Below are 21,187 nucleotides of genomic sequence, written 5' to 3' on the forward strand. Positions count from 1 at the left end.
TAAAAATAAAAGACTAAATACCTGTTTTGAAAACCTAGAATGAAAAACTGCAGATGGAAGGATGGCGGCTCTGCAGTGGAATTATTAAACTGTGTGGAGCAGTAATTAGTACAGCCTCTGTGAACTGCCACACCAGAGTTAATCACACCCTCACTGAGGTGGCATTGGCCAGATATGGATTAACACAAACACACACGCACCCACACACACACACATCTCTGCAAGCAAGCAAAACAGACTCACTCTACCAAGTAAACACAGTCGGCCACGTCGGGCTGCTGTGTGGACAACGAAAGCCAGCGCAGCGGCGTACTGCGCTGCGATGGCGCCAGTGACTGCTTTATCAGCATCCCATCATTTATGTTGTGTTAATTAGGTCCCTGTGGCTGTGGCTGGCTGTTAGCAGTGGCTGGTCTCATGAAGGAAGAAAAGGATGGAGGCGAGAAAGAAAAGGAAGGGGTGGTCCTCACAGACACAGTTACATTAAAATGCCCTCAGCAAAGGCACCAAACTGAGATACAGGCATGTCGTAATTAATGTTAGTGAATTATTAATGCAGCTGAACTCAATATGTTTGTGTGTGCAAACTCGTGTGATTCTACTTGTTTACCAGCAGCCTCCTGTGATTTTGAGAGTGAAACATTCACTCTGAGCTGCCTCCTTCACATTCTTTCAGCGATGAGGACGAATGTCATCATCTGGAACTCAGACTAAAGCTCAGCTGCCATAAGACCCCCAGCTCGGCCACACCTGCTCATTAGCTCAGGATGAGGTCAGCGGGTCAGGCAGGGAAGAGATGCAGCACACCAGCGCCACGGTGCACGGGGGCCGACACACAACCAGTCCTGCAGGCACCGCTGCCGTGTTATTAGCTTACAGGCATGCTGCAGAGGGCCGGTGCAGGTCGCACACTATGGTCCACTGCAGCTCCTATGAGGATCCTATGCACACAAGTATACAAACATGCGCACACACTAAGCTGTGAGCAGTAGAATACAAAATAGAGTACACTCATAAAGAGTACTTCCCAGAAAGGGGGGGAACTTGCACACACTCACATAAAATGGAAAGGCTGAGTGGTATTAAGATCCATATTGACAGAGTGGAATCCCATAAGCACCCCAGTTCTCTCTATGTGTCAAATAGTCCTCTAGGTGCGGATCATACAGTTTTATTACCTTGCCTTAAATTTCAATTGCACAAGAGATTTAAGTCTTTTGGTGGAAAACACACACACACCCACACACACACACACACACACACACACACACACACGCACACACACACATCTCTAGAGGTATTATTACTGACAAAGTGAAATACAGATTAAAGGACCAATCCTTAATTTTTGTGACCATATAAATTTGATCTAAGTCCACTCATATATTTGGGGAGTTTGGCATACAGATGAAAAATATAATGTACTTGTACGTACTGACTATAGTACAGTACGTCCATTTCATGCTACTTCTTACTTGTCCTCTGCTGCGTTAAAAGGAAATATTGCAACTTTTATTCCACAACCAGTTACTTTACAATTAAATATTTTACATTCAGAACACGTGATGAATTTATAAGATATGAAGCATTGTCATAGGTTAATCTACCTATTTACAGATAAATGAATCAGTAATATTCATTCAGTAATACAATAATAATGTAACACTTACTGCATGGGAACCGTTTCCTGTATTGAGTGCTTTGACTTTTGATGCTTTACAGTAAGTTCATCTACCTAATAACATTTAAGTACTTTTACTTAAGTAGTATTTTTATATTCTGGCGTTGCTACTCCTCACTGATGTGTGCAAATTTAGTGATTACAGAAAAAACAAACTTTAACATCATCAGAAAACTGAGATTTACGGTAGTGGATCTGTTTGCCGTGGTCGTTTGACTTGCTCACTGTGTATTGACCAAAGAAATATAACACATTCAAAACAGAATAGATTTTAGTTTGGTGCCTATCAAATACTGCTGAGTGCAATTTTAGCTGAAAGCCTAAGCAGGTGTCTTGTTTTAGACTAGTCAGTGAACATATACGGTATTTATATAGAAGAAAACTCAAAAAGCCTTTTCTTATACAAACACCAAATACAGTAAGAATGAAACAATTATCCGTTTGAGCATAGCTAGCAATATATGTCTTTACAATAAAAATGCGTTCTTACTGTTTGGTGAAAGCAATGGAAACACCAAATTCAGTAGTATTTAGAAATGATGCAGAGGTCCAATGTGATGAAGAAAACTTGCTGCATGATGCTGGAGAGAGGCAGTATTAGTCACACTATTCTATGTTATTGTTATGCACCTTCTTATTTTTCTAGTAATTTCATAAATTACAAATGACAAAATACTACATTGAAGTAAACTGCTGATTTTCAATCATTCTTGTTTACCCTACTTAAAAATTGGTACATTATAAAATCTATATCTTTTCTTTGAAGAAACTATTGAGTAGTGTCAAATTGTTCAAACTGTAAAGATGAAAAGTTATTATTTTCTGTAGTGGTGTTTAATGCTAGTGTTTCACTCTCAGTGTGTTCTGAGTGACGGTGTGTGTTATCTCAGTGAGGATTGTTCATAGTGTTTCGCTGCACCGAGCCTGTTTTGAGACGTTTAGCTCCGGTGAGTGTTGGTAATGCAGACTGTAGTTAGAGTTTTTCACATGTAGCTGCTGCCTAATGTCGTTTAGCAATCCAAAAAAAAACTGTACAACCTTTTTAAAAAAAACTGGACAATCTGATCTGAAGAGCCAAGGTTACCACTGATGGGATCTCCCGTTTCTTTAACTTCTGTCATTTCCTTTGATTTTGCGTTGAGTTGTTGCAGTAGTTGTGATACATTTCAAATAAATAAAACACAGTCAACAACATAATTTATGCATCTGCAGCATTAAGGGAATAGATATGCCTTTTGAACACACATTACAGAGGCATAGCCTGACAAGTAGCAGTTTTATTTTTCCTTTCACATATCGTACATATAAAAGACATTTAAATTGCTAATCACCACATAGCTTTAATATCATACAGACAATAAATAATTTAGACAAATGTCCAGTCGGCATAATTCATTAACTCTCGTTCAAATCCCTCTTTATTTCCAATATGTCTAACCTTGAAACACTTGAATCCAGTGATATTAAATGAGATACAATCATAATTATGCCAGCAGTGGCTGTTATTTAACCCATCAAGGACAAGAAGGACTGCAGGGATGAAGGGATGTAGCATCAATAGCCATGTAGTAGTAGGAGAAGTGGGAGAGGGCTGTGAATGGGCCAAATCCTCCCACACCTTTGGCAATTTGTGGAAGCTGTATTTTAAATCCACAGACTAAAACTGTCTTTATGAAATAAAAACTAACTTTTAATGCACAGACAGGAAAAGTATAAAACTAAACCTATAGTGACCCTTTCAGGTGAGTTGAAAAAGACACAAACTAGTCATACTGTTAGGATAAGAGGCCTTTTGTGTTTTACCGTAACACCAACATTCATACAATTTGTCTGATGGTATCGCTGGAGCTGAATGCAACCCAACGCAACACTGTTTACTATTTGTGCATTGGTATTTGGCACTGTCCAAACATTGGAGTGTTTTGCGTCACTCTTGCATCAGTGAGCTTTGAATAAAGAAATCAAGTTTGTCTTCTCTCCTGTGTGTGTCTTGGGCTACAAGTGTAAGCAAGACAAAGGTAAAGTGTTCAGACCAGAAACGATGTGCCTTGGAGTATCTATGACTGTGGTCAGGAGTGAAGGAGTGTTGGAGAGAAAACTGTTATTTGATAGCAGTCTAGTGTGGGTCCAGATGAATTTGGCTGGGTGTGGACGCCATGAAGAGGTGTGTGTGTGTGTGTGTGTGTGTTGTTTGTGTGTGTGTGTTGTGTGTGTGTGTGTGTGTGTGTGTGTGTGTGTGTGTGTGTGTGTGTGTGCGTGCGTGTGTGTGTGGATGGTGGCCAGAATAGCTGCCCTGTCTGTGTTTGTGCAGCATCGGTCAAGAGGAGCATGTCTGCATCATAGCCACAACCTTCAGTGCCCGCCCATGCACAGCCACCCTAGCCCAGTACAGAAGTACAGGAAAACCACTGCAGGAATAACAAGTCCAAGATGTTGGATAACATTGAGCTTCTATCCACAAAAGTCAAGAATCAACATGAGGAATGTCAATGTTTGTGCAGAGAGAGAGAAAAAAAGACATCTTAAAATATACATTTATTCAGAGCCTGTGCAAGATCAAACAGCTAAATTGATTTGCTCTCCTTAACCCTTGCTCTGCACCCTCCCCTCAATTCCCCTTCTTACCAAGTATCGACTTTCCACACAGGCCATCGCCGTGACGATTCCAGCCTGGCCTGCTGTCACCTCTCCTCAGGGCAGAACCCGACATTAGGGATAGGGTTCATTGACTGCCTTGGGCAAAAATGGGTTTGGAGGAGAGCACAGCACCCTATTCACGAACACACACACACACACACACACACACACACACACACACACACACAATCATAAACTTCTTAACTGGGCCCTCTTGTCTTACAGCAGTGAGCCACTGTTTCCCAGGGGCTCCCTTCAGACCACAAACTACAGTCTAATCAAGACTAAGATATGAGCCAATCTAATGTTAATTCTCCTGGATCCTCTTGCATTGATCCAACAGGAAATCCGATCACTCACTGTGACCCATCAAATTTAATTACAGTAATCCTTGCTTTTTTGCTTAAACGTTTTACAGCAACAAAAAAAATGCCAGGGAACTTCCCAAAAAACGCAAATGGAAATTAACATGTTAAAAACTAGGAAAATTTGAGGTGACGTCCTATCCTGCAGTAACAGTTCAATTCAATTGGCTTAAATGCCAAAGAAAGGGAAGTAACATGGATCAATATTAAGGATTTAAACAACAGGAACAAGAGTAGCAATATTCATTAAGTAGAATTTACCAGAGACATTTATGTGAAAATGGGCTAGATGTTCAAGGATACGTGTGGTGATATTCCATACTTTTGTCATTGTCAACACATCCCATAAAAGAACAAAACCAACATAGAATGAGTTTTTAGTTCCTCAAAACACTTTAGATTGTTCCTTTCCTGTTTGTGGTATTCAACCTCAAGTACATTGGTTTCTACTGAAGATGCTAATCTTTTTTTAATGGTTAAGAACATAATTTCATACCGTAGTAAAAACTTAAACTTAAACATGAGTAAATAGTGAATTTGTTATGGACTATTTTCAGCTGCAGATTAATACACATTTGGTGCTCAAGTGAGGATTTATGGCAGCAGGATTGTGTGTGATATGTGTGATTGACTTAAAATAAAAGTCGAATATTCTCAAAAAAAGAAGCATTATGTGTCAGACTCCACCCACTTCAGAATATAATATATGTACAGTGTAGTAATATAACAGAAAGTTTAGAGATAGTCAGTGAGATTTCTGTAGATGTGATAGAGTTATTCAGAACATCTAGTTTTGTGTGTATCATCATATAATGTGGTTAAATCAGTGGTGAAATGTGAAGCCACTGCATTACATCGCCACAGTTTTGAAGCTCGTAAGTATGTAACATAATTGGAAGTTCATTTTATTCAGCAGTTGAGTAGAGTTTAGAGACTACCCAAGTCCAAAATCCAAAACACGATTCATTTGATACCATAAGTGAAGGAGTGCTGTTGTGGCTGGACGGACGCTGGGTTTGGTCCAGTGGTGCAGACATGGATGCAACAGCTCCTGTGGAGGCAGATCTCAAATTGGTCAGAGAGGGGGATCAATACCACAAGGAACAGATAGAGAGAATGATGGGCATCCCAGGCATCTCAGTGAAGTAAATTACATTAGAAACTCAGACACTGATTCATGATGGGAAAAAAAAAGTAGTGGAAGGAGGAAAAAACAGCCAGAGGGAGTTTTTTTATGATAAGTCAGCTCTTAGATATATGGACTCTCAGACTCAAAGACTCCAGAAAGATCAGGTTATCGTTTGTAGTCTGTAGTCAATTGTTTGGTTAAGGATTTTTCTTTTTCTTTTTTTTCAGGGGGGGGGGGGACATGTGGTGAGAGACAATTGCAAATGGTAAATAGAGTTTAATCTGTTCTCCTAAACCCAATTGCTCGAATTCCCTTCAGCGTGATCATTTTTAAAGTTGTTTGCAATTTTTGCAGAGAGCAATCGTGGCAGAAGTATTCAGATCTTTTTTCTTAAGTAGCATTACTGTAATATAAAAAAAATGCATTGAAAATGTCACTTTAGTAAAAGTACTAAAGTATTGATAGCAAAATGTACTTAAAGTGTCAAAAGTAAAAAGTAGTCATAATTCAAAAAAATGGCCCCTTTGAGCGGGATACCATTATATACTATGTTGTTGCATTATCAATTCTGATGCATCTGTGTGTAAACATCATAAGCTCATCATATGCTTTGGATATTAAATTCAGTTAATTCTAAAAGTGCCTAAAGTGGCACAAAATGGAAACACCCAAGTAAAGTTCAAGCGCCTAAAATTTGTACTTAAGTACAGTAATTGAGTAAATGTACTTAGTTACATTCCGTCACTGGCAAAAAGTGAATAACATCCTCGCAAGCCTGTCAATGTGCTTTGTGGAATATGGGCCACAAATTTAATAAAAAATGTCCGGAGTAGACTGTGTCTGTGCTCCAATTCCTTGACCTAAAGCTCCTCCTCTGGTCAGAGCTCATCAACACTGCATATCTTTTTTAAAGGCCGTCTGCTGGTTATCTTGATCTCTGCTTCTTTGTAGTCCATCATTTTGTGTATCTGCCCCATGCCTTTCGTGTGATGTGACAGTGTAGAAGTAGGAGACCAGTGGGTGGCCCCTGCGAGAGCCAGCCCCTAGGTCAGCCGGTCACTGTCCCTACGAGGCAGCCCTGCAGCGGGTCACCTGCTGCCCGCTTTCCCCTCGTTATTTATCTCTCCCTGACAGTTCATTCCTCTTCCTGTCAATGCCCCTCCTCTTCCTTCTCCTCATTTTCTCCTCTCCTCTGCTGAGTTTGGCACCGGTCCTCTGATCCTTTCGCCAATACTGGCTACCTGTGCCAAGGCGTGCTAAGTCTACCCCCTTTGCATCACCCCCATCCGGGTCATATGACATCCAGCTTCAGGGGCCTCCCTAACAATGGGCGCCGGGCCACAGGCCATGAGTGAAAGTCTACAGAGTGTAAGGTTCTCTGGCCGGCTGGAGGGGGTCCTCTTAGCGGTCCACCAGAGGGGTAATTACTTCCCCAAGTTGGGCATGGAACTGGACTTCTTGCCCCCTGAAGTCTCTGTGGACTGACCAGGACGCAGCACCTCCTTTCATTAGGAGAGCAGCTTATGGTGGGAGAGCCTCGAAAACAGACAAAGTGAAGTCCCTCCTTTGGCCGGTGATAAATCGGTTTGCCTCGCAGACAGGGGGTGGGTGGGGTGGAGAATGACACTCAGAGGACATGAAGGGGATGAGGAAGTCACAAATACAGTGCAGGAGAGGAGGGATTTCACAGCTAAAAATATCTAAAGATGAAGGTACGGAAGAGACGAGACACAAATGCTGTTCAGTTTGGCCTCTATTCTAGATGTGTAAGCTGGAGAGCACACATCAAGGACAGAGCCCAAAGTGTGAGACGCGAAGGACATTAACATCAATGTAGCACGTGGTAATTACAGGAAAATAATTGCTGTCATCTTCGCTCAGTCACTTAGCCATTGTTAGCCCAAGGCCAGTTACAGGTTTCTGTACCTTCCACTACCTCCCAGTGATCATAGGCAGAATAAAGTGACATGGTAGGGAGAAAAGGGAGCGAAGTGAACATGTAATTAGCAAGTGGTTTCATGTAAGTGGTCTTTGATTTATAATTCAGCATGTTACCCAAGGCTAGTGCTCCTCTGAATAAGCCCTGCGAATGGGAAAGGCTGCAGCGAGTTGGGGGAAGAACCTGACTAATTTGTGCTCTGTTTGAGATGGGTTTAAAAAAGGGAGACGTGAGGTCCATACCTGGACTTGATAGGCGTCAGATCATAGAATATGGCATAGGGAGTTTTAGAGTAAAACTGGTATGTATGACATAGGCATCTCACTCTCTCTGACATGAAATGATGGTCAGAGTTGTAAGTGATTTTGCTAAACTAAACTTGTTAAAAATGATAAAACATTTGTAATATGACTCAGAAGTAAAGTACACAATGGCATTAGATCTATATACTTTAAGATAATGTTGCTGTTTTCAAGCCAAGCCTGTGTATGAAGTTATTTTCTATGGGAATTGAGCAACATTATTCCCACTCTAACTGCATCTTTGATAAGCAAGGCTTTTCTGTCAGCAGTGGCCTCATTTTTCCTCCGCTCAGCTTGGTACATACTGGATTCTCTTTGGTTCCCCATGGGTCCAATGATCCCCTGATCATCCTATATTCTGACGCCCTTATAAAGCTAATGTGCTGATTTTACGTTTTCAACCTGCCATGATCCCCCACAATCCCCTCAGTTCCCTCCAGTTCCGCTTCACACTCAAGTGAGGATCCGCTGCCGCTTTGATCACAGTCCCCCGTTAAAGCTTTAAAACGTCTCAATTCCTGACGATTGTTGGGCCTCTGTGGTTTACGTTAAGCATTTCCCCATGCCCCCTGTCCAAATTCACTACTCCTAAATGAGGTACCCACTCTCCCAGCTTCCCATCCCAGCGCTGCTTTCAAGTTCCCCCAATTGGGTGCCGCAGCTGTAAGCCCTAGATTTTGTCTCCTCCATCTTTGTCAAGTCCATTTGCCAAATACAAAAAAGACCCAATAAGCTAGGTCTTCATTGCTGCTCTCCAAAGTAATCCCCAGATCTCCCACTCTCTTGAAAATCAATGCAAAGGTTGGGATGAGGTGAAACTCCCTTCTTAACTCATCGGGCTGGGAAGTGATAAAGTCTGAGGATCACTTTTTTGTAATCATTACAGCTCCATGATGAAACTAATTGTCCTATTTCATGCAAGCTCACAGCTTTTTTTTTTAAATGCCCTTTATCAACACACTTAGAATACAGTAAATGAAGATAAAATAAGTTAGTAAGCTGAGTAATGGCAACACAGAAACACAGTTAAGTGGTATTTGGTGATGTGACAGCAGTTTCTTAATTTCTTACAGATCAACAGCCTCCACTTGAGTCCTCTTTCTCACCACGTCGAGTATCCGCCCAATATTCACTCACTTTTTTGCTCCTGAGAAAAATATATCTGGGTCACTCTGGCTTTTGGATGTTTGACTTCCTTCAACAGATTTATTTGGCTCTCTGCCATTTCATGCAGGGCAGGTATCCTACAGTTGGCTTGTGTGAGCTTGTTTGCTGGAACAGGTTCCCACAATTTATATGGAAGGTTTGTTGAAAGCCATTGCAAATGAAACACACAGACTAGTAAACCAAAACAAGAAAGGTGTAGTGAGCAAAACTAGGGGCAACATAACAAGCTGTAAATGCAATGTTGACATATTTTTTTTTTCCTCAGAAAGTGGTTCTGTGATCATGTTAGTTAATTGATGCTTATGTACACATCCTGCAGTTATGGAGCAACATTATAATTTATTATCAAGTTTTTGGTCTCTTGCAAACATTTGGCTTTTTAGCCGCTAAATGCATCACAATGTTCACTAGCTAGAGTCGCTAACTTTGTCTGTTCCCATTTGGTGCATGCAGTGGCTTTAGCAAAAAATATTTTGACCAACAGGGGGTACTGTAACTCAACTGGCTCCAAAAAGGACTCCAAATCTGTAGAGGTTTCTGAGAAAATTGTCCTGTTTCTCACTTGATTTTTCTTTTCAAGTCTAGTTTTAAGCCTTCTTCATTATAGCATGATGTTGATTTTGAGATTACTGTCCTGTGTAGAGTAGAATGGGCAATAAAGCAGGGTGTGCTTTAAGGCTTACTACCTTGGGATTGACAAGTCGCTGTCATGGTGTGGCATAGTGTCCTTGGCTGGTCTGTCAGATAATCAAAATTGGTCTTTTCCTTCTTCTGCCCCTTAAAAACTCTTAAACATGCATATAATCCAATAGCCTATATTTCATGTATGCACCACATTTTATTTCTGTCAGAAAACATACTTCACATGTTTTAATGATGGACTGCCACAACATCAACAAAAGTAAATTCAAAAAATAAAGACAAAGTTTACCGGTATATAGGTTTTTTTCTCCAGAGGGGTAGCTCAGCCAATCAGGGCAACATTAGCCTGTAGCTGTGCATGTCCCTGATGTCCACTTCTTTTGTACAGTCTGTAGTGTAGCTGAGGGGAAATGCAGTCGGGTGATACAACTAGTAACCTCATTTACATTGTACATCGTCATTTGATCCCCTAATGCAATGCAAATATTGATTAGAGCAACTTTAATGGACCTTAAACGCAAACCTTTAGATTTTTAATCCAAGGAAATGGTTACTCCTGGATATCACCTCAGTTGTTTTAAACCAATCCAAACTGCTGCCTCTGCATCAGTGAGGTCTGGTTGAGTAAGAGGGCTAGTGCTGGGCCAGCAGTAAATCTGCCAGCCAGTCTTGGCTAATGTCAGCCTGATGGAGGCTTCAAACCAGTGGGGTGGGATGTTCCGCTACAACCCTCTGCCCTATGGTCTACTGTCATAATTAATATGTTGTTGTATCAAAGTTGAAGCATTTGCCTCCGAAATGTCCCACGCTCAGCCCCCTTATTAAAGACCTGACCTCCAAGCAGCTGAAGGTTGCTCTGCAAACTTGGCACACCCCCGAGTGAAAACATCTGCTTTCCTCACAGGCAGGACTGCCATGGCCCCCATGTCTCAGCTGGTTCCCACAGCTCAGAGAGAGAGCCCTTCCCCTGTCCTGGCGCACTGACCCCCACATTTATAACCCCGCCCCCACCACCGCAGAGACCTCCTCGAGCCTTGGGCCCAGACCTGGACCTCTCCATCACCTCACTCTCTCCCTTGTCCACCTGTCGCACCGTGCCAGTGTGGTCACTTTACTGCTGAGAGGACTGCTCTTGTCTTGTTATCCCCACATCAGAGCCTGTCGAGAGGGAGGGATGGAGGGAGAGGAGGGATGAGAAGGAGGGAAGGCATGGAGGGAGAGGGGGGAGGAGGCATCTGCGCTGCTCCCACAAAGCGGCGACTGTTGGAACGCTGACAGAAGCATCTGTCATCCCCTGCCTTCACACACTCACCTGCTGCCCGAGGGCCTGACTCTTTCTATCTTCCTCCTTTGCTCCCTTCCGCTCTATCTGAGCTCTTTGATAGTTTGAAGCTCATGGTGTGGTATCCGAACAGCAATGCTGGATGATGGGTCGATAAGGAAGCCGCTTGACACTGTTTCTTGATTATAGAGTTTATTATATCAAAGATTTAGCGTCAATTTACAAACTCTGCAGAAGCTCAGAGAGTGACCTAACCCAAAAAAATTGACACTCTGTCTTTCAGTACTTCAAACGTACTTTATATGGGATTTGTTTAGGTCACATGTTAGATAACGTTTAGATTTGTTACATGGCAAAATCTAAAGTCTCATCCAACGCATCACTTTTCCACATAAACGTCCCTTTCAAAGTTTACTCCAACTCCCCACTAAAATGTAATGTTAACCCTTCGTATTGGTAAATCAACAGTGTTTAATTGGAACAGAACTTGATTTAAATGTACAAGTCATTAGATACTACAGTGGACGCCTCCTTTAGCAATCCCACAAACTGTACCTTCTCCCATCCGCACTCTTAATGAATCAGAGCCCTCAGCGCCAGTCTACATTAACAAACATGCAGACTTCTAATTGTTTTTCACATGCCTAAATTACAATTTTGTTTTTCAATCATCATAATAATGCCAAAAGGAAATACTTTTAGAGGATGTTCTCTGAACAACTATGCAGAAGTAGGCCTGCATTAGATTCTACTTTGCCAAAGTCCTTGCCAAATGAAGCAGCATTTATAAACAAATATTGCAATGGTGCTAATGAATGTACTGACCTGTCTTGCGACTACTTTATCATTCTCCAGTGGCACCCCCGTCCATTCCCCTAACATGCTGAAGGGTTGCCAGCAGTAAGGGGAAAGATGCCAATCCATGTGTATGACACACACAGAAAAACGCACACATGCTCAAGGACACCATCGCTCATTCAAATCCAGGGAAGGTGCCCTTCAGATGATGCCACACGAGAAAGTGTAAAAACCCAAAATCAATGATTTTGCACAAAGTTTGATGCAGAAAAATCTTTATACATTTTCATCAGTATCGACAATTAGACGGAATAATGGCAGAGGGGTTACTTAGGGTGAGGTCTCTTCTTTTTTTTGTTAAAGAGTTTTTGGGGGAGTTTTTCCTTATTCAAAAAAGGTTTAAGGAAAGAAGATGTAGTAAGCCTTTTGAGGTTAATTTGTAGGCTATATAGATTAAATTAATCTGGATGTATAGGTTGTTTCTTAGCAGCATACTGTATAGGGATATTTATGTTTTAATTTTAATTCATCTTTGTCATGTCCTTTAGTATGACGGGCTCACATTGTGTCTACTTAGGTAAAATAGCATTTGATGTGCCTCTAAGTCTGAATACTCTCTTATACTTGATACAGTATATTTTATTTTACTATGCATCTTGCCCAAAACCGAACTTTCATTATTATTATTATGCATTATTTTAGTTTTTAAAGTGATATTTCACACTTATTTTATTAATGTAAATCTGATTGTTACATTAATAGAATTGAGTGGCAGGGTCAGATCAGTTGGTTGAGCAGGCGCACACACTGTATATAGTGGTGTCGTCCTCGACACAGAACGTCCATGTTCGGGTCCAACCTGTGACAATTTCCTGTATGTCTTCCCCTTTTATGTCTAGCTGTCCTAACCATTAACCATTAAATATAATCCTAAACATTTTTTTTTTTACAGAATTTACAAAATATAGTTTTCATTGTTTTTATTGTTTATTGAACAGTTCATGAACCACCAGGTGTCTCCATGACAGAGCTCACCTCCCTGTGTCAGTCAAGCTGCTGCTACAGCATCTGTCCATGCGGCAGTTCTATACATCATTTCTAAATATTGTAGAACATATAAGGCCAATTATTACCCTTTCTGGGTTGTCCCATTTCCATGATTTGCCAGAGGGCAGCACTAAAGTGTGGGGAGGGGATTTTGAATGGCACTGGTCATATATAAAGTAGCTTCTCTCAGCATGTGAGAGAGGACGCCGCAAAGAAGAGCGGCAAGTTAACAAATGAGTGAGAAAGGATAACAGGACCGTGTGGCCCTCGGAGACAGAGTGGGTTGGGATGTTATGCCAACACCTCGTCTGCCAGGGTGAAGGATACACACTCACATTCATATCCACACACACACACACACACTGTCATCTCTCTATAGCTTCATCCCTGGCCTCTCTTACAGCCTTGTGTCTGAGCAGGAACCCCACTAAGCTGGCTGGGGTCCAACACTAAGGTCTCTCACCTCGCAAGTTGGGCAGGGGGCCTGGTAGCTTGGGTGAATTATTCCTGGGCACGGACCTGGGTTCCTCCTCTCGTCTCCTTTTGTCTCATCCACTCGCCTCTGGCCCATCCTGGCCTCCTCTTCTCCCTTATCCCCCTCTCCGGGTCCCTGTGGCTGATGAGCCTGTCCTTCAATTATCAGCATCTTTAATTTTTTAGCACACACACACACACACAGAGCCGACTTGGATTTATGTAGGCTTGCTTGTGTATCTGTGTGGCCACAAATGTTGAGGTCACCTTCATGTACTTTCACCATCTGCAGTCTTTTATTAATATAAAGCACTCCAGAGGCCTGTGGCTGACTTATATGTAAAGATTTATTTAAACTCTTGGTTATCCCTTCTATTTCCCTTTAAGTTTTTTTTAACCTAAATAGAAAAACTAAAAATTGGAATTAGAACTGAAACAATAGTTTACAAAAATGAATCATCAACGAAGAAAACAAAGAAATTAAGCAAAAATGTCAACATTCCAGTTCCAGCTACTTATATGTGAGAGCTTTCAGCTTTTCTGTATTAATGTGACTGTACATTTAATATTGTTGGGTAAACAAGACATTTAAAGATATCAATTTGGCATCCAATACACTATATCCAATAATATCTAATACACATTTCAGACATTTTATTAGAGTAAATGATCTTTTACTCCATGCAAAATGGCTGACATGTATATTAGAGAGCATAACAGGCTAGCCAGACAGAGATTAGGAAATAATTTGGGCTTTATAGGACTAACTAGAGTTTAAAATTATTTTGTTAGAACAATAATAGGGCATATGTCGTAATATGAGTTTGAACAGTGAACACAGTGTTTAGACTAAATTAGCTGTGGAAAGACGCTACGGATACATTACAGGATAAACTGGTAGTTACTGGTAGTTTGTCAGATGCACTGGAGTAAAATACAGTTAAATAAGTTGAAAGTTGTTTTAATGAGCATTCACATTAAATTCCATATCAATGGCAAAGCATAACATGGGCCTCCTATTCTAATTCTTATGCTCGTTACTTTATGGAGCAAATAACACCAAAAGCTGAACACCAATCCACCACTTTTGCTACAATTCATGTGTTAGGCCACTAGAGGTCACTTAATACCAACCAAATGGAGTCCAAAGGTGCCCCTAGTTTGTCCAGAAATGTGTTAATCCGTTTTACAGAAAGTGTATGTTAATTACTAACACACTCATACGTGGATTACATATTTAATTTAGTTTTGTGATTAAGGATTGGAGATTAAAGTGGAACAAAAGTGATCAAGGAAAATCAATTTTCTTTGACAGGGATGTGAACCATGTTCTTTGTGAAAATAAATCTAGACAGCCCTAGCTGTGGGCCAGGAACAAACCTACATATTGTTTTTGAGGCTGGACCCTGCAGCCGCAGCATCAGTACCAAGCAGCAGAAGGGGACAGCTGCAGAGCTCCCACTCTGATCCTATTTTCAGATACCGAGAACATCCGAAATTGGACACATCACTAAAAGAAAATGAAAGTCCTTGTAGGTTAGCCTCAAGTAGACAACTACGTTTAGGGTGGCTTTATCTATTTCATTTTATTTTTTTACTTTTAATTCGTTTTTTGTGGCTGTTTCTATTTGTGAATGTTGGTGCGACAGCGAATGCTTGGAAGTTGACGCCCACTTTTTTCTAAGACGTCAGTCAACTCAAATACATGTACGATCTTGGCAGTGTCGAGTTGCTCATCACGGTTACTTTCACAAATACTCGCACGCGTAAAATTTCATTTGGCGTAATTGTGACTCAGAATATAACTTCACAAGCATTGAGCATTGTAACAAAGTACCTTAAGGCGTGTGGTTGTCCTCCTTAAAAATAAATAACACAGGTAACGACGATTAAATAAAATAGATTCACCCCGTCTTGCCATTTAATGGTACAGTCTGTCTCGACGTCCTGCGCGGGAGCGGAAAACGTGCATCAGACAGACTGGGGAAAAGGAGCGTTGTGTTTTCTAGTAAGAATTTGTACTGTAACAACACTTTACTGAAATAGTAAACATATATTTCTTATATACGTCTGCTTAAACTAGAGGTCAGTGATGGGTATTTTGTAGTTTCGGTAGCATTAACAGTTACAAGCTAGCTAGCGTGCTAGTTTGTTGACAAGGCATTCTGCTTAACGTTCGCTACATTTCATTCACGCTTGTTAACATAGCTTTAAGGGATCGCCAAGTGTCAGTGATATTAGCTTGAGCATATTCGGTGTATGTGTGTGATACAGAACTATTTCTGTGAGACTTAACATGACTGTCATGTTTGAATGACTACGGACTCAAGAGGATGTTGGTGGTGGTTAGAGGGAGGGGCACAGAATAGATGTGTACACGTTTTACATGCCTGAGTAGATGCACCTCAATATAAGATTAAGTGAGTTGACTAGCAAATATTTTAAGGTGTGTATTCATATAATTTTTTTCCTTCTTTTATCCAGGCAATACGTTCAGCATGACTCGCGATTGGAAACCTGGTGATCTGATCTTTGCCAAGATGAAGGGCTATCCACACTGGCCTGCAAGAGTAAGTAGTATGGCAAATATAGAATATTTTATTACAAATAAAACTCAATGTGCGTCACATTAAAGTGCATGTGCAAACAACCATTCACCAAACCTACATCCAGCCCACTAACAGTAACTAAGCACACACCAGAGAAGTTTTAAGCTTCAGTTTGCTTTCGAATGTGGATTTTGGTGTAGTAAATATAATTATTTTCTAATTTTCTGACCAGATTGATGAAGTCCCAGACGGTGCTGTGAAGCCATCCAATATCAAGTTACCCATCTTCTTTTTTGGCACCCATGAAACGTTAGTAACCAACTGTTAATGATCTTTATTTCCTTTTTATTTGATTGTCTTACACTTTTACTTAGATGAAGAAGCATGTCATGTTTCGCTTAGTATTAGAGGCCAGAACAATAGAAAGCATTAGAGGAAATGAAGGCATACTTCAATGTATTGTTTGGCCTATATGATCTGGTGAAACTGGTATAGAAAAAAGGTGTTTCTTTAAATACATACATATTTGATGAGTGGCTGAATAGAGTTACCTGGAGTCTTTGTGTGCTGCTGCTCCATCTCTTAGTTAACACGCACTACATTTTTAATAATTCAGATAGTATTAAAGAGACATTCTGGATCATCTTCTTTCAAACAGCGCATTTCTTGGCCCAAAGGATATCTTTCCGTATCAGCCCAACAAAGAGAAATATGCCAAACCGAACAAAAGGAAAGGCTTCAATGAAGGATTGTGGGAGATTGAGAACAACCCAAAAGTTGAGCTCACTGCACCCAAGGTACATCTTCCTCCTCTCTGTCTCTGCCAAAGACATTTTTCAGTGTCAATCCTCCAGACTTTGGCCTTTGGCTTAAATTGATTGTACCTCAGATCCTGATTGACAGTTTAATTTTGAACTTGTTTGTGTTTAATTTTATCCTCATTTTGTAACCCAGATGTTTCCCCTGGTTATCTAAACCAACAATGTGTTGGCCACCAAAGTGTTTTTTATATTTTTCTTAGTTTTTAGCCGTCTGAGAGAAGTTGGGGTAAACAAAAATAGCTGGTTCGGAGCTTCCTAGTTGTTGTGTTTTAGCTCATTTGTTTTATTTAATATATTTATTTTAAAGCCAGTTGCCCCTGAATCTTTCACCGAAAAAGATTCGGACTGCAGCCCAGAGGGAGAAGAGGAAGCAGATGACAAGGGGATACAACCCAAAGTAAGTTTTTGCTCTTCAAATTTGTCGTTCAGCGGTACATACACTATATACAAAGTCGCTTCACTGCATTAACATGCTACATGACTGGTTTTGTTCCTGTGTTGTCAGCTTCTTTCTTCTTTTGTTCTTTTTCCTCTGACTGTTCTCTAGTTTGTGTCTGCTTCATACTGAATTGCATATCAATGCATGCCATAGCTTACTGAATTAATAGTGTCATTTTGTATTAATAGAGTGAAAGGCTTGTACGCTAAGAGTAGTGTGTGGAACAGAAGGATGGTCGCTAACTTTTCTCCCTTTCAAGACTCGTTTACCCCACCACACTGCGTCCTCTGCTGTTTCTTGGGTGCATTCAGGTTCCAGGAAATGAGGCTGAGCAGGAAAATGTGAATGAGGAGTTGGAGGAGGAGGAGGAGGAGGAGGAGGAGGAAGGGTCTCAGATCTCTGAGCAGGGTCCTCAGAACCAGGATGTACGTACTTTGCATGCTGGCTTCCTATTAAACGGCGCAGGTCGCCTCACCCCCTCCCCACGGGAAAGCATGTGACACTTGGTGGTTTTTCAACTGGTGGTTTGTTTCTGTTTGACTCAGAGTTCTTGTCAGCGGCCACAAACTTCTTGCATTGGTGCTTAGTGTTTTGATTAGGGCGCGTGGTCTGGGTCTTCTGTGTTAATGCCAGTGAGGTGATTTCTGATTATTTGAAAAAAAAAACAGTCCCTGTGTTGCCACTTAAATTTTATATATATATATGCAACATAAACTCTGTGTGACAATAACAAAAAAAATTGTTTTATTCTTCTCTGTTTTACCTCTCTGAGACCACCCTGACAGCTTGTGTCATTTCTTTTCATTTCCAGCCTTTCTCTGTCCACATATTCACAAAACAACTGTTTGCATTTTTTTGATTACATTTTATTTTTGCATGGCTTTCTGTGTGGTTCGGAGAAAGGTGAGTTGTTAATCTTTTTTGCTCAGGATGAGATGGATTTTTTTTTTTTATATATATATATATATATTTTAACATTCTTTTTGTGTAACAGTTAAGTATGCTGATTTCTTGTATACTAACTTCAAACACTGTATACTTACTTTTTGCCTAAATATTAGTATATACTATGTACAATTAGTATGTTTGGAATTTGGACAGAGCTACTGTTAATAAAACCCTGGCACATTTAATACTTCAGTGTGTTGTATCACAGTTACACACTAGAGGGTGATATTGATCCATAAATAGATTCAATTTAACTTGTTCTTGTTAAAGGTGCTCTAAGCGATGTTGGGTGACTTTACTTCTTGTTGACGTTCAAAGTATTTTCAAACAAATCAAAACTAGCTTCCCCCTCCCTCCTCCTCTTCCCGTCCCCTCCCCCTCCCTTCTGTGCATCTGCGCATTAACCCCACTCCCAAATCCTTCTTGTCGGTTACTGGCTGCAACGCTGGAACACTGTTTGTGTCTTCGTGGTGCAGGTGGGCGCAGTTTGTTTTTGTTGCTGTTTGTAGACCCTGGGCTGTCTCCAGAGACCATGTGTTTTTTTGACACACTGTTCTGGGGACAGGCAGCTTGAGGATAGTGAGGAGATGTATGCTGTATGTGAAAACATCAAATGTAGCCTAAAACACGTGTGACATCGCTTACAGCACCTTTTACGCAGAGGGTAAAAGGAAATGTTGCAATTATACTAAAGAGAACTGCAAAGACCGTTAAAAGTCAGGAATGTCCACTGAAATAAAATTAACAGGTGTCGCATTTTAGGGCTCGACACAGAGAGACTCTGCAGATGTTCCGAAACCCAAGAGAGGAAGAAAGAAAAAGGTGAGTGAGTATACAATCTATGTATAAATAAATGCTTGGAACTTGGAAGTATTTAATAAGATGGTATGTTTTCTTTTTTCCAGAGTGATGCTGAGCAGGAGACTGACAAAAACGATGCCCCCGCTAGTCCTGTTAGTCCCTCGGGTGAGCGGTGTTCCCTGTGATGTTGGTACTCATAATGCAGTTTAATTGCTTTGTGCTGTTAAGAAGATACATAATCTTAGAAGGTTTCAGCTCATTCAAAACACATGTTATATAGAATGACAGGTACAGATAAACAGGAGATAGATATACAATACCGGTCAAAAGTCTGGACACGCAAACTTTTGACTGGTACTGTATAGGGGTGGGGGGGTCAATACAGCATAGTATTGGGATATTTTCCGTTGCAATACCGTATTGATACAAAGATGTCAAGTATTGATCTTTAATGTTTGATTTTCTGCTTGACAATCCAATTTTGATAACAAATGTATCCACTCAGATAAAAAAAGATGACAAAGTTTTCTTTTTGGGTACATTATTTGAAATTGGGAAAAATTTGAAGTTGGAAAAAAGTAATAAATTGCAGTATATTGCCATATGTTTAAAATCACAATAATATGGTAATATGGTATGGTGATATCATGAGGCGTCTAGTGATTCCCGCACCTAGTACTGTATGCATGTACAAAAGTTACAAATAATACATTTATAACAGTGACAAACATATTTCACTATGGCATTGTAGGGTATTGGCACTGTATCAATACTTTATTTTCAAGTACAAATTCTTAGCACTCAGCTCTCATTTAGCATAAGCTTTATGATGTATGTGTCTGTGTGACCAGGTGCAGAGGGGCCTAAACGAAGAGGCAGGAAGCCCAAAACTGAAAAATTACTTTTGCTCCAGCAACAGCAGGACCAACAAGGCTCAGGAAGTGAAATGTAAACTACATGGAAATGAACAAACAACACACGCGCGCACACACACACACAATGCAAAGTTATCCCACAAGTCTGTGTTTCTTGTACACCACATGCACCTGTATCACACTCTGAATAATCTGTTCCTGCAATAAAGAAACAATGCTAATATTCTTTAATTATGATCGCAGGTTAGATCCATGTGGAACTATAGAGAGTTGACCCCCAACCCTTAGCCTCTTAACAGACCATTTACCTCAAATTTAGGGACAATGCTGAGTTTGAGAGAAAGAGAAAGCGGGCACAAGAGGACAAGTCTAAGAGTGGAGAGGAGGAGAAGAGAAAGAAGGAGGACAGCAAAGGAAAGGAAGCCGAGGGGATGGAGCCGGAAGCAAAGAAGAAGAAAAAGAAGAAGGACGACAGCTCGTCAGGCTCTGACGATGAAGAGGCAGGTGTCAGGGCCAACATGATACCTCCTTATTATACATTTGTGTGAACAGTCCTCATAATGCTTTCATGCACATGATTTTGATTTTTCTTTTTCTTCTCAGAAAAACAAAGGCAGAAAGAAACACCAAAACTCAGAAATGGATAAAGATGTACGGCGACGGAAAGCAGATGAATTGAGAGAGTACGCACATATTAAGCCCATCAGAAGTTACCAGAGCCTAAATTGTGGTCTGACCAACAGCCAACAATCCAAAAGTATTTAAATTACAAGTACATGAAGGGAAATGCTAATATTTGAGAATGAATTGCCAGAGAATGTTACATTAAAGGCATTTTAACTCCAGGAATATCTTGACTGAAAGGGAATAATACTAAATGTTAATTAATATATCAGCTACTCACTTTGACACTTTTTAAGATGTAAACGGTACCATTAGGAGAGGAATTGATAGATGTCTTACATGGTGTGGTTGTTCTGTCTTGCAGGCAGAACAAAGATGATGGGAAGAAAAACGAGGAGAGGACAGGAATCAAGAAAAAGGGTGAGCAGTACTGTAGTTCGAATTAGGGCTGGGCAATATGTCAATATCATTTTATATCTTAGATTTTGGAAATCGTAATATTGTAAATTGCTTAAGTGTTTTCTTTTTCTGGTTTTAAAGGCTGCCTTACAGTAAAGTGATGTCATTTTCTGTGTTACAAGACTGTTCTAGCTCTTCTATTATTTTTGCCTTTGCCCACTTAGTCATTATATTTACATTACAGAAGATTATTTATCTTAAATCTCAT

General features: G+C 40.5%; 1 protein-coding gene across 6 annotated transcripts in view; it reads left to right on the forward strand.

The window, feature by feature from the left end:
* The first annotated feature begins 15,379 nt into the window (after nt 1-15,379).
* psip1a (PC4 and SFRS1 interacting protein 1a) overlaps nt 15,380-21,187 on the forward strand; it is an 18,496-nt gene continuing 12,688 nt past the window's right edge. Inside the window, exons 1-12 of one of the 6 annotated variants that reach the window (XM_032534220.1) lie at nt 15,380-15,471; nt 15,948-16,033; nt 16,245-16,321; nt 16,671-16,809; nt 17,141-17,230; nt 17,584-17,697; nt 18,983-19,042; nt 19,126-19,186; nt 19,873-19,969; nt 20,216-20,396; nt 20,500-20,579; nt 20,885-20,940. In XM_032534220.1, coding sequence (XP_032390111.1) covers nt 15,962-16,033; nt 16,245-16,321; nt 16,671-16,809; nt 17,141-17,230; nt 17,584-17,697; nt 18,983-19,042; nt 19,126-19,186; nt 19,873-19,969; nt 20,216-20,396; nt 20,500-20,579; nt 20,885-20,940 — 1,027 coding nt within the window. In that variant the 5' untranslated portion in view covers nt 15,380-15,471; nt 15,948-15,961. Of the gene's footprint in view, nt 15,472-15,532; nt 15,553-15,942; nt 16,034-16,244; nt 16,322-16,670; nt 16,810-17,140; nt 17,231-17,583; nt 17,698-18,982; nt 19,043-19,125; nt 19,187-19,872; nt 19,970-20,215; nt 20,397-20,499; nt 20,580-20,884; nt 20,941-21,187 lie in introns of those variants that run through there. The other 5 variants (XM_032534204.1, XM_032534212.1, XM_032534227.1 and 2 more) reach the window with 5 other exon arrangements.

Source organism: Etheostoma spectabile, chromosome 2 (assembly GCF_008692095.1).
Source record: "Etheostoma spectabile isolate EspeVRDwgs_2016 chromosome 2, UIUC_Espe_1.0, whole genome shotgun sequence".
In the NCBI taxonomy this organism is placed as follows: domain Eukaryota; kingdom Metazoa; phylum Chordata; class Actinopteri; order Perciformes; family Percidae; genus Etheostoma; species Etheostoma spectabile.